The sequence below is a fragment of the Schistosoma mansoni genome, chromosome 1 (genome assembly GCF_000237925.1).
Source record: "Schistosoma mansoni strain Puerto Rico chromosome 1, complete genome".
Lineage (NCBI taxonomy): Eukaryota > Metazoa > Platyhelminthes > Trematoda > Strigeidida > Schistosomatidae > Schistosoma > Schistosoma mansoni.
In genome coordinates, this window is record NC_031495.1 from 51999054 (window position 1) to 52013478 (window position 14425).

The window sequence follows — 14425 nt, forward strand, 5'->3', positions numbered from 1 at the left end:
TTTTCATCTCTTCTTGTCCTTCTAAACATGTTTTACTCCTAAACATCCAAAGTCTACAATTAAAAACAAGAGACCCTATGTTCCACTTAAACAAATAATTTTTTTTTTAAATATTCACAACATATATATAACATATAGAAATTTATATTTAATTATTCCTTGCAACTAATTATGACTATGATAGCATCATTCCAAATTATTATTATTGCACTAATGTTTATACTAATACCCGGTTTCACTCTGTATACTGTTACATAAATCTACACGTATTTATCCGTAAGGGTTTATTATTGTTCTTGTTATTTTAAAATTATTCGTTCATCTCAAAAGTCTATACCCATTACACTATTATGATCATGGTTGGACCCTTTCACCATGTGTTCATTTATTTTCTCTCTCCTTTTTTTTCCTTCTAAATAAATATATTATTCTTAAGATTAAGAAGCTTTGGATTGAGACAATAACTTGAGTTACGTTGAATTCAACTTATCAGACCCGTTTTATCTTCACTATGTATATACACGACTCATACATATAGATTATCTTTTGCACTTAATTGAGACTTTTATAGCATCACCCAAAACTATGACTGTACACGCACAAACATTTATTCTAACGTCATATCTTACTGCAATAATAAGTTATTTACTCAATAATTTATTCTGTTTTATTTTATTTTTATTACTCGTTTTTGCTATACATACATAGTTGTTTATTCTTGTTCTGCGTTAAGATATTTACATATTCCGCGTCTCCTTTATTTCTATTTCCTTAGTTTCTTCCTTTCCTTCTTCAAAATCAATTCAAAATTCTTGCTAATTACTCAGAACCTGATTTATTATTACTATCCTATTATTAATATTTTATTTTCCTTTCTCAAACATGGCATATGTAATGTTAACATTATTGAAAATTGTGTATTATTGCATTTTTGAAGAAACCCGAAATGGTTTCTTCACAGCACTTATGTACCCATAAGGTGTTCGTGAATAATAATAATAAATACTTTGCTGTTATTGAGGAAATCTGACGGAGTATTCGAAGGTAACATCAGAAATACGTATGACAAACGTTGGAAATAGGTTAGTTATCTAGCTTATTTGTTTGGAAAAATGTGGTTAAGAGAATGCTTACTGCCCCTACAAACACATCAAAAACGGTTAGTCAAATATCGCAATTTTCAGAAGGGAAATGTAGTAGTAATGGCTTCGGGAATTTCGACTCCCGGAAAGTGGCACTTGGGGGTGGTTGAAGGCTGTGAAACAGATAACGATTGAAAAGGTTAGGACGGTAACTGTTCGTACGAATAACGGATTGGTTAGGAGGGATATACGTGAGGTATATACCCTTGAGGGTTTGAAGTAGTTCTTTGTTACATCAACGTTGGCAGTTCGAGTAGGCGTACTGTTGTAAGTCCTACTCGTTCCTCTAGTGTAGGTTATGCCACAGAATGAACCATGATCAAAGACGCAGAAACGGCTTTGTGTTGCATGAACGGATTTTTGAGGCCGGTGTAAGATTTATTTTGAAGGTCTTGTGTGTAAAAATCCCACCATGTTTACACTTGTAATTTATTCCTATTGATTCATTCAGTTGTGTATATTTTTGTAGTCTTCTTGATTCCATTTGAGACGATAATATTTGCGTTTTACTGTAGTTTTTGTTTTTCTTACGCATTCACTGGGTTTCTATGTCTCTTTCTGAAATGCATTTATGTTGTTTTACTTGATACCTGGTCTTCGCGGCAGCCATATTGATTTGTTTCCCCCATGATTGTGTTGCTTACATTGACTGGGACTGTGCATTTCCGTTTGTGAATTGAAACGTTTTTCCAGAATTGAAAACACTGTGTTATAAAGCAACGAAATATTATCTTTTGAACGAATCTTTACGTGATCTATCTGGAAAGGATGGAATAACATTTATTTTGGTACTCTCGGTAATTTTTTAAAATGCCTTATCAACTCCTTTATTTATTGTAATTTGGATCGATTACTGGTTGAATAACTGAGTGGTAATATTTGCTTACGTAATAATGTACATTTGCACTTATAATGAAATTTAGAACCGTCATTTACCCAATCACCTTGTGTTGGTTTCAACTGGGCGATAACGCGTGCCTAAACTACCTAGACAATTATTCTTCAGTCCCAACCTTAGTTTGGATTCTTCAATAGGTTTATTACCAAAAGGGCAAAGGTCTTATTTTTAAACAAACCAACTACTTGTTCGATCCAGAATTCTGACTACTTCAGTGAGCAAGCGCTTTTGATAACCTCACGATAACTCCTACTTGAAGCAGAATATTTCAGTAGATCACAATGGTTAAAAGCCCATTTGAAATAATATTACATAGGTTTAATATGGTGTAGGTGTGCAGAAGTCATGTTGTAAGAAATAGAAGTAAGGATAAATTAACAGTACCTGGACAGTACTTTTTAAACTGATGCGGACATCTGACAGTCGCAGTAGGGAAAATATTCCTATCATTCGATGAACAATGTCCTAACCAAAAAATAGATCGGTTCGATCCTCTTCAGAAATGAAAATTTGACCGGTAGCACTTCTAATACCTTTGGGAGTAATGGAGTCCTTAATAAACGATGCTTCACTTGATTACTTATTATGCATAAACCTTTATTCACCCAAAAATCATAGTTTTAGGAATGGTCAGTCCTGTATAATCAACCTTCTGGCCACGGCGGATAGATGTACAACTATCCTTGGTCGAGAGGGGGCCGATGGGATATATCTTGACTTCCCAAAAGCTTTAGATATAGCTAGTCATATATGTATCAACAGTAAGCTCAAAATGTCAGGCATCAAGTCAGTTGTAATAGATCAGCTCACCAAATATTTAAGTAATTGACACGTTAGGGTAAACTTCATCTTTTCTTCGGCTGACGAATGTCCTGGTGGGGTTCTTCGCGGTTCCGTACTAGGATCTCATTTTCTCTTACTTCGTATATGAAATTCCTAAGTAAGTGCAGTCTGATTCATTAATTTCCGATGAAAATGTTAAATCTTGGAGAAAGTTTTGCAGTCAAGACGATAAGCTGGCATTTTGGGAGGGTCCAACTCGACTTCATAGTTGGACGGATAAAAACGGACTCACTCTTAGTACTTCATAGCGCAAAGTAGTTCATAAGAGACATGTTGAAGACTACGCATATAACTTAAGTAACTTCCCTACATAGATGTCCTAAGTCGATAAATATCTAGGAGTGTTGGTACACTATGCTATAAGGTCATGCGCTATGGCAATAATGCCTTTCGAGCAAACCGAGCATTGATGACGTCAGAATGCAATTTCTGCAAGCTTGACAGCAGAACGTTCCATCTAATGTTTGATAGTTTTCTTCTGTCTCATTTATGGTACACAAATACACCATTTTCTCCATAAACCGAAAAGAATAGAATTACACCGGAACGTATCTAACGGCGAGGCACAAAATCAGTTCGGGGACTCAGATTTAAACAGTATAAAGGGTGTCTTAAACTACAAAATCTTTGCTATCGAAGTATAGGCATCTCAGAGGTGAACTTTATATGTGTTTCACACTTTTCAACACTCAATACGGATATCAGGTAATATAATACTTAGACAGTGAAAGGGAGTATACAAGTACTTTAAATGTTGTGCTTTATTATTAGTAGGAGGTATATGGCTGATTCTAAACTTCTTAATATAAACTCTTACAACTTCAACCCCCACTCACGTGATCCAGTTCAACTCGAATGTTTGTTGTGATGGAGGTGTACTCAACCCAACCATTGTTTTTTGAATTTACCCGTTGGAATAGACATGTGTGAAACGTATTGATGACCACTCAACAGAATTCAAACACAATCCGTTACTAGCTCTTTTTTTAACGACAGAAGATCCGTAGTTTTTTATACCCCGAATGAGTCAATCGAGCACTAAAGTATATGAAACCAGCGAGAACTGGGCGTCGCAGATCTTCTATATTCAGCAACTTTTAAGCGGGTATACTTCTGTGGCTGTAAATAAATGCTCAATATAAACAATTCTGTAAGTCCTCGACATTTATGCTGACCTCATTAGTTTGACTGGACACATCCTAGGTGGAGGCGTTTGGTTCTGCATCCGTACCACATCACCATTTGGTATACTGTATTACTTTTCCCTCACAACAACCAGTCAGCTTAAATCAAGCACTTCTTCACATACTGACCATTTTCTAAGTGCATCTTTGAACCCCTTTATCCCTGACGTCTTGGTGACTGGCTTTGCGGTTGCCAATTACAAAAGTAGTACTATTAACACCATTGTCAAGCCCAGAATATACAAAACGTTTTTACATCTTATGAGGCTATTATTATCCATTCAGCATCAAGTAAGAAGTAATTTGGCTGTCTCGACTTACGACTAAGTGAAATCGATGCCAAAGTTTCCATAAAATATAATATTTAGACCTCAAAAAAGAATTATATTTACTTACATTCCTAGAAAGTATCACGAACGGAACCTACGTATATCGGAGATGAAAACTCTACTGAGGCCCGGTTCTTCAACCTCATTGTGGATCTGGGATCATTCGAAAATGTGAGGTCGGTAACTCGTTGGAGAAACAGTCAGGTACCGTCGCGCTTAGACTGAGTATCTACAAACGAAGAATTCCTAATTGACAACCCCTCAGTTCTGGCTCTCCTGAGAGGAGCGATCATGTCATTTTAGCATTCAGATTTATCAGCAAAACTGAGCTAAAACATTTTACCGACAAGAGACATTGAAATTTCAAACGGTTGGATGTGCCAGCTTTACAGTCTAGAGCAGGTGGATTTGGATGTTCACCCTCAACCTCATGTGGATGTCCATTGGGATTTCTCATTGCACACGATCTTACGTGAGACTAGGCAGTCTGTTCCGCTAACGGCCCCCGAAATCTACAAGCAACGTAAAGTCATCAAGAGCCGCACTCTTTGTTTGTTGAGCCACAAAAGACATTGTTGGGTGGAATACAAACGAACTGGTAACAACGGCGCATACAGGCAGTACAAGCATATAAGGAACATATGCACGAAGGCAATAAGAGAAGACAGGCTTCAGTACCAGATAAGGCTTGCCGATATATTTGTCTCCAATCCGAAAGGCTTATTTCATCGTACAGCCTCTCTTCGACAATTGAAAATCGGTTTCACAACAGCTAGGTCCTAATGGCCTGGCCAATAACGGCAGTGACAGCTGACTTTCTGGCTGAACAGTACTCTCGGACATTTCAACTGACTCACGCTAACTATATTGATGAAAGCTTCACCTGTAACTTCACATGACTTTCCAAAGTGGACCTGAGCGTTGACATGGTGTACCGGAAACTGCTGCACCTGAACAAGGATACTTCTCTTGGTTTGGATATGGTTTGTTCTGCCATACTGAGGGAAGCAGCTTCAGTGTTGGCAACACCACCTAGTGTGATGTTCTCACCCTAGTTAATCCGAGGCACATCACCGGAACTTTGAAAGCTACCTCACATTACACCAGTTTTCAAGGAGGGTCGACGAAGCGAACCTTCAAGCTACCGATCGGTACCACTTCTCTTTATGCCTTCAAAAGTTATGGAATCCCTAATATGCGACGGCACAGACGACTATTTGTCATCCTTAGACTTCTTTTCACCCCCATAGTACGGTTTCAGGGAGGGTCACTCTTGTATAACCAACCTGCTGACTGCGGTGGACAGATGAACAAGCATCCTTGATTGCAAGGGGAAGGTTGACATCCTTCACCTTGATTTCTAAAAAGTTTTTGATAGGGTCCAGCATATTTGTCTTATCAACAAGCCCAAACGATTGGGTATCAAATCACCTTTACTTGATTGCCTTGCTTCGTGTCTGAAAAATCGACATTTTAAGGTCGGCGTTAACTTCACCTTCTCTCAGACTATGGAATGTCCTAATGGGGTCCTCCAGGGTTCAGTACTGGGACCTCTTCTTTTCTTGATTTATATAAGTGATCTTCCAGAACAGGCATCATCTGACTTAATCATTTTTACTGATGATGTGAAACGTTGGATAGAGATACGCAACCAAGAGGATATACTTGCACTTCAGGAGGATCTGACTCGACTTCAAAGTTGGGCAGATAACAATGGACTTACCTTTAATATTTCAAAGCGTAAAGTAGTACATCTGAGACATGTTGCACACTACAGTTACAATTTAGGAAACTCCTCTCTAGAAGTATCCCAAGTTGAAAAAGATTTAGGAGTTTTACGCTGACTGTGACAAAAATGCCTTTCGAGCAAACCTTGAACTGGTAACATTAGAGCGCATTTTTGGCCAGTTTGACGGTATAATCTTCCACATAATCTTCAACAGTTTTATTCGTCCCCATTTAGAATACGGAAACATATTATTTCCTCCCTAACTCCAAGAGGGTAAGGACACTCTGGAGCGTATCCAACGGCGAGTCACGAAATCAATTCGGGGACTCAAATTCAAATCTTATGAAGATCGCCTCCAACTACTAAACCTTTACCCGTTAGGACACAGTCGTCTTAGAGGTGACCTTCTAATAGCCTACAGAATCCTAAATACTTCTGAACATCCACCTAAACACCTACTTCGGTTTATTTGCAACACGAATCTAAGGGGTAAAACCCGGAAACTGTAGACACAACACAGCAGGATGGACTGTAGACACAACTTCTACTCCTTAAGAGTAGTTAAATACTGGAATTCGCTGCCGGCTGGGCTAGTCCAAGCGATTTCCCGGGAGTCCTTTAAGAGAAAACTTGACATATTCTTAAGGACTAAGGATATTATCCTACTATTATTTGCCGATTTCTTTTTCCTCTTCCATTGATATCATAGCTAGGTTCCTGCCTGGAGCTATTAGTGATCCACTGCTACTAGATACGGAAGCCCGTTAAGCGAAAGCTCCTTTTATTCCGTCCACAACCTTTTGAACCACTAGGTTTTAACGGAGGTATCTCTGATTCTCACTGTAGTGGATGTATTTTCGAAGTCATTCATTTTTATTTTATGCACAGACAGAAGATAACCGTTTTGTTTATTTCCACAGGCTTGTTTGTATACTTTGTTCTCAGCAACCCAACCTTACGAATTTTGTCGGTACTAGGAAGTACGGGTTTTCAGTACATCGTTGGTTTTTTTTGAAATCATCTAGGTTGGTTTGTCATGAATGTACTGGCTATATATTTAGCGACAATTGATTGTAATTTACTGTCATTCTTTTATTCAAAATAATACCAGGGTTCTGTGCATAGCGGTTCAAGTTGTTGGCGAACAACTCATGGGTCATTGTATATACCCAATCTCCCGATTTTGGGAAGCTGGGATAGAAAATGTTGGGTAAATGCGACCCAACCCCTCAAAACGTAAAGTTCTGGGGTAATCCCCAAAACCTTTAGAAAAATCAGGTTTTTCTTTCCAATATTGCTCCAAACTTGGGGAAAACCCCGAAATTTACCAGAAATCTGGTGATCAGGTGTGTCAAATTACACATTTTATGGTGCTTTATGGGCACTGGTTTCATTCCTGAAACTCAATTTGCAAAGCAGCCGAACATTTTTTGTTACAAACAGAATTTATATCACGAGGTTCTTAGGTTTTAGATGTGACGTAGCATCCTTATACCTTTCTCTCCTGGAGTTTATATGTGCGTATATATAGCCTTTCACGTACGTGTTCCCGTGAATTTCACAAACGTTATTTCTCTAGTTGATTGTTAGTATCTCATTTCCTTTATCCACCAGAAACAAAATGCTTCCAAAATTACAGCGGATGATGACTGCTGTTGCTTTCATGTAAGTCGACGCGGTATCAAACGGTTGTGGACCACAGAGAAAGATTCGCCTACGAAGCCCCTGTGCCTAGTACCGACAGATCACCAGTGCCTATAGGTAATGACCTTGGCACATGCAAATAAACATAACCGAAGCAACATTGCAGTATGTATTCACGAAGCATTATGCTTACTACTAGATAGATGATAAATTCCCTTCTTAAGGAATTCAAAAAATTTGCCTAAACTACACAATTCAAGTGGACAATACTCAGGGGGTTAATTGTATGCTACTAATTTACCTGAGTCGTAGTCAGAAATAAATTAGAACATATGATCTGATGATTTGAAACATTTTTTCAACTGTGGTGTATGCTACTTATGCTGATGGGTAGAAGTAGTATGTAGCAGCAGTTAAAAGTGGAATGCCTGGTAGCAGATTAGAATGTAAAGAACGGGTAGGGAAACAGAGTGAAACTGAAATAACAACAATTGGCAAAATCATTAAGCATGTAAAATACAAGTGAAGGAAGATGTGCAAATAATGTACTTAATATATGGTTTCCACGTTTTATAAACGCACACTGTAATTTTGCTCTGAATAATAAGTAGGTTTTCCTGACTTGAGTTCCCGTTTACTACGACACCGTCGCTACTTTATATGGGACAAGAATTGTTGCCCCCAAATACCCTGATACGGCCGAGAGTGGGGAGAGTCAACTCTCCCTCTCGAAATGCTCTCACACGGCCACACGCATTTAGCCTCTGCCAGGGAAATCCTACTCACTGCCGTCTCGTGGCGCGGGTGTTGTTCACGAAAGTGAGAGAACGAAAACTGAATGTCTAGTGCTTTAACCGGGTTGGTGGACACGGAAAGTTCACCTAGGGGAGTTGGAAAACCCTGATTCCAAATCAATGGTGCACATGGGCTCCAGTATCCTGAAAGGACAAATGGCGTATGAACCAATCGTTGGTCACCGGCTACCATGGGACTGCATCTCCTTACAATGCTCCACTATCTTATGGATTAAACCTTCAGGTCAAAGGCTCCGGGTGTGGCCCCCTAAGAAAACTACCTGCTTCAGTTTGGGCACCTGGGCAGTATCACAGCCCTCACACAAATCAAATGAGATTTGTGTGGTGCATATTTATCTGGTGCTTCCTTGTACCAATATTTATGTGTTTAAATAAATAAATAACTATTCTGTTGAATCAACATCAGTTTGCAAATCTGTCATCAGTTTGGTGTCCTCTCAGTCGATACTGTCCTGTGACTTCTTAAGCAGTGTTGTCGATTCCAACTTTGGCCCTTTGGTCTCCCACCGGGATGGTGGGGTCTTTTCCTTGTTACTTCTCTACGATCGACTACAACCTCTCATAAGACTGATCTTTCTTTCCTTTCATTGGTGGGCACATGGCATATATATATATATATATATATATATATATATATATATATATGAAGACGCATTCAAAATCATAAGGGTAACTCATCTGGAAATGCTAGTGCCATCTCGGCAGCCATTAGCAATCATAATAGGGTATTGTACACTTTTTATTCCCATCTGTAACTTGTTTTTTAGGATATGATTGGTTGTTTTGGATAATGTCTGATGTGTTCAGGGATGAATTCAATACGGATACAAGTAATATCTATTTGAAAACCACTGCTCTCATACAACAAATATTATCTGCTACACATGAAGAAGAGCAGGAGTTAAAATTGTCAGGTGATCGGGCAGCTCAACTGCGAGAAGTCAATAACAAGTTACGTGAACGCCTTATAAACGATGAGAAGCGGGTGGATTGTATGATATCTAGATTACAGACCATAAAGCGGACAATCAAAGAGTTACGTGCTTCCATTGAGAAATTTAAGTCAATTAAGGTGGGTTTAATAACTTGTAAGAATGTAATAGATCTTCAATCGGCTTTATTTTCTAGATGTGATTTTCATATGCCTACTGGTATTTATAACTTAAGTCCTAATAGTGCGGCTTCTCACTTCAGTTCAATAGGTCAAAAAACTAATATAAAACTCTAATGCATATTTGGTTGTAAGCAGCTGATGAGAAACCACGAAATATAATGAATTCATATTATTCTGCATCAATATTTGTTCTGTCTTTATTTAAATTCATAAAGGGAACTAACTGCATGAAATATCTACTATGTTCTACTTAGTCAGTCACAACATAGAACCTGGTACGTACGTACATTGGTTCAAGACGCGAAATCCTGGAGTAATAGAGGTAGTACTAGTATCAGTGGTAATAAAAAAGATTAGACATCGAAGATGCGATTCGAAAAGAAAATATAAATTAGCGAGATAGTTATGAGGAATTTAGAATGTCCGGATTTGGAGAAGTCAATTAATGAATGCACTTGCGCTGTTCCAAACGATTTTGAGCCATGCCATTCAAAGTCTCTAACCATAGGTTACAATGATCCCGAAGACCCCAACCCGATAGTCCGTACCTATTCACAACGTTAAGCCCGGTTGGCAGTGGACTGATGCCATGTTTTGGTTTGGCTACCTCTTGCTTTCTTCCAACCTGCTCCTGCACCAGATAAAATCACCCGAGGTAGACAATGGTTGAGCATACGTAACAGGTCCTAACCACCTCTGTTAATAAAGACTTACTACTTCGTCAATTGATTTACCGTCTCTATCTAGGACTTTATTCCTAACTCAAGCATTGCTTACTCCGTGGTTCCAAAGTACGCCAGCGATCCTTCATAGACACCTATGGTTGTATGCCAGTAACCTACAAATACTCTGTTCTTAATGACCATTTTTCATACCTATAAAGTAAAACGGAGCAAACTGTTGCGCAGTAAACGCGTTCTTTGTTTGAAAGACGAATATCTCGCCTACGCCACTGTTTGATGTAAGTTGTCGAAAACGAATCGAGCCTTCAGAATTCGTGCCAAGCTTTCATCAGACACCAGACCATCAGTACTGATGCGAATCCCGAGATAAGTGGTGGGCTGTACGATCGATTACTTCACTCTCTATCACCAATTTAGACGCAGGTTCAATTCAATCCTGATTTTGCATTTAGGGGGAGTGGACGGCATCCCAAACATGCCTGCATTGTTGCGTAAGGTGGACAGTAAACTTCATTTTGTTAGCGTCTTCACCCTACAGAACTATTTCATTTTCGTATTACAAGTCAATAAGTAAACCTCCTGATCAACTTTGGGAATTCAGGAGATGGAAGTGTTACCTCTAAAAGCACTTCTATAACAAAGTTAAATAAAAATGAGGGAAGCGGACAATCTTGACGAACATTACTTGAAGTGATCAATTCCCATAAAAGTTCACCATAAGCTGTAACTCGACCGTTAGTGTTCGAGTAGAGAGCCTGTACAACGTTAATGTACTTCCAGTTGTCAGGTCCTTAGTGCGGATCGAATTCCATCTATCAGGTTGCAATGTGAATGCGTCTCAGTCCTACAGGAGGTCAGTTGCGGACTGAATAGCTCCGTGGTAACGTCTGTAAGTGTGGGGCTGGGTGACACGGAATCGAATCCACCAGGGAGTATTGGTTTCCTCGGGACTATAGTTGCACGAGTGCCGAATGGCATTAAACGTAGGTCTGGGATTTCCTATCGACTGCATCCAAACACATTACGTTACTGCACTTCTTTGGTACCTCTTTCAATGACAGACGCTGCCACAGTATCTCACAATCGATGGAGTCGAACGCCACCTTAAGGTCAAGAAATACAACTATTGTCGGGTGTCGAAAAGTATGTTCATGTTCCAGAACCTGTGAAAGGGTGAATATTTGGTCTATACATCCACATCCAGAATTGATTGATCACTGTGTGGTGATCAATTTCATGCGTGTCAGGTCCGTCTTAGTGCTGATCGAATGCTATCGATCAAGTTGCAATGTGGCCATTAGTCTAGGTGGCTCGACACTGCATGCACTAAGTTGAGATAAGATGGTGGTTGGAGGTGGCCAACAGGAAACCCTGGACCCGTCAGGGTCCATCGCTGCAGACTCTAGTTGTTTGAATGAATCACCTTACTGCTGCCACATCCCCTCTACATTCAGCAGTACAAATTCACCTCTTCATCGTTGCTTTTAGGACCCAAAGGAAAATGTGTTCCAGCCAATATTGCTCGGTTGAGTCACTACGATAAGCAAGACCGACCACCACGTCTAGTTAGCAACCACAGTCGGGTTCATTTGCTATGATTATCGTAAATGAAAATTGCGGTACGTCATATCCTAGGTCTCTAGAGGGAACAGAAAGCTCAAAACTGAGCTTTAAATTTGCATTACTGATCAACGTACTTGTCAAAGCTTAATTGCAAATATAACGGATTATGTTACACTTATGGTACCTGTCACATATGTGCTTTATACTCGGACTTTTCAACTAAGCCGCTTATAAACTTTGTTTGCCTGTTCTTCCCCTAGATCGCTTACTTGAAACAAATCGAATCTGAAAATCCTCCTGAAGATTCATTTTTTCCATGTGAATTTGAAAATTCTACACTGATGCAAATTTATAAAATGATTCAACCATTCGAACGCGTACTTGGAATTCAAATACAGAAAACGCATTCTGGACTACTACAGTTGCTATTCCATGGTTGTTCAGAAGCTCTGGTTAATAGTGATGAAGTAATTGTATGTTGTTGTCAACTTCGTATTGTAAATACTAATCGCTTTGAAGTCGTGTTGTGTGATCCACCAGTACCGGATCTAGAAAGGCTTGTAAAGCACCTGAATTGGACTGAAGATATACGGAGTTTTATCATTGTATTAAGACAACGTTTTTGTCGTTACTTTGAATTAGCTGCGGCAGTTTCTAATAAATTAAGCTCTGAATGACCAATATGTTAATGAGCATACTGACAATGTACTATGATTAACCTTTGCTATGCATGAATTTGTCATAATTTATGTTCATCTTACGCTTATATCTTATACATAGTATAAAAAGTAATGTATATATATAATCTATGTGATTAATTTTTCACAGCCGCGCAACCACGTGAAATCGGAAATGATAGTAGTTCGTTTGGTATGAAAATCCACTTACAGTTGGTTGATAAGGAAATGTAAAACGTCGGAGTATTGTTTTTTTAGCAGTTGAAATTTGAATCAATCGCTCCTTCCACTGTGTTGAAACTTAAAATTTTTTTTTGCTATTTAGACCAAATTAACTGGGACTCGTAGCTTAACATCTGTGATTAAATGTCCATACAAACGTTTCGTTAATTTTAAAGACTTCTTGGATCACAATAGTTTAGTGGAGATGATTAGAATCGTGAAACAACGATGATTCAGAAGTATGTGAGCAAATTATCCCACAGACAATTCAAATCCAGGATAATCTAAAACACTTTGCAAACTATTCTTGGACATTTTGATCTTATTATAAGTTGTGTAATATGAAATACTAACTATGGAGACCATAGGCGATATGGCTGAAGACCAGTGACAATAGCACATATATTTCCAGCCTTAATTTCCTACCAAGTACGGAATTGTGGTATTTTTTATTTCTGGATTTCATCCGTAATGACTTTTCTTAAGTTTAGGTTTTTAGAGTGAAACACGAAAGTTGTTTACTTAGCAGTTCATATTCAGAAGTTCACTTTACTGTTTGCTGCGGTAGAATTTTTTCACATATTGAGGCAAGTAAATACCGTATGAAATGGACCTGAATTGTACTTTGAAATAGGGATGGCTGTATGTGCGTGCATGTCCGTGATAAGTTCGGGCCATATCTATTCGTACAGATATATGATCCAGTATTTGTGAAATCATTAGGTAATGTTTTTGAAAACGAACATGAAATGAATTGTCACACTTCATTGATTTTCGTTACATTTCGAAGTTCGGAAAATTTTACAAAGACGAAATATCAGGATTATTATGAAAATCATATTACGCGGAAATCAGTGATTAATTTGCAGAGCAGCAACAAAAAGGTCATTAGTAAAATAATGTGATGAAAGTAAAATAAATTACAGCCAAATATCATTACATGTTGCACAAGTTTAGTATAAAAGTAGGCAAATCGATTTACACAGTTTTGGAATGTTATGAAATAAAAAGTTGATAAAGAAAGCACAACTTAACAATATAAGCATGGGGTATAAAATAAAGTTAGTAGATCACAGAGATAAAGTTGAGTTGTTGGTATATCGCCACTGAATTGTGCATGCATGTCAAAGATCCTGAAATTCAAAGATGTTGAGATTATTTACATGATATGATAACAGCTGACTGCTTAAATTAACTTAAAAGTTCAGCAAAGATTATTAGTTTATCCGGAAAGCTGCATTAATCATAGCACTGGACAGTAAAATCGCTTAGACAAAATGTAGTTATACAAGCCCCAAAATGCCCTGGTACGGTCGACAGTGAGAAGAGTTCGCTCTCCCTCTCCAAATGCTCTCACATGGCCACGCTAATATATAGCCTCTGCCAGGGAAGTCCTACTCACTGCCGTCTCGTGGCGCGGGTGTTGTTTACGAAATTGAGAGGGCGAGAAGCCAATGTCCGGCGCTTAAACCGGGTCGGTGGACACGGAAAGTTCACCTAGGGGAGTTGGAAAACCCTGATTCCAAATCAATGGTGCACATGGGCTCCAGTATCCTGAAAGGACAAATGGCGTATGAACCAA

General features: G+C 38.6%; 1 protein-coding gene across 1 annotated transcript; it reads left to right on the forward strand.

Moving 5' to 3' along the window:
* Window positions 1-9349: 9349 nt before the first annotated feature.
* Smp_091480 (hypothetical protein) lies at window positions 9350-12746 on the forward strand. Its single transcript, XM_018794801.1, has 2 exons — window positions 9350-9656; window positions 12205-12746. Exons 1-2 carry the CDS (start codon window positions 9375-9377, stop codon window positions 12619-12621), a joined length of 699 nt encoding a protein of 232 aa, XP_018649177.1. The 5' UTR covers window positions 9350-9374; the 3' UTR covers window positions 12622-12746.
* Window positions 12747-14425: the final 1679 nt, after the last annotated feature.

Excerpts from the sequence above, each read along its gene's own strand:
- Smp_091480 (XM_018794801.1), top strand. The coding sequence starts at position 9,375 with ATGTCTGATGTGTTCAGGGATGAATTCAATACGGATACAAGTAATATC. Across the intron at positions 9,657-12,204 it reads AGAAATTTAAGTCAATTAAG|ATCGCTTACTTGAAACAAAT; the intron begins GTGGGTTTAATA and ends TTCTTCCCCTAG.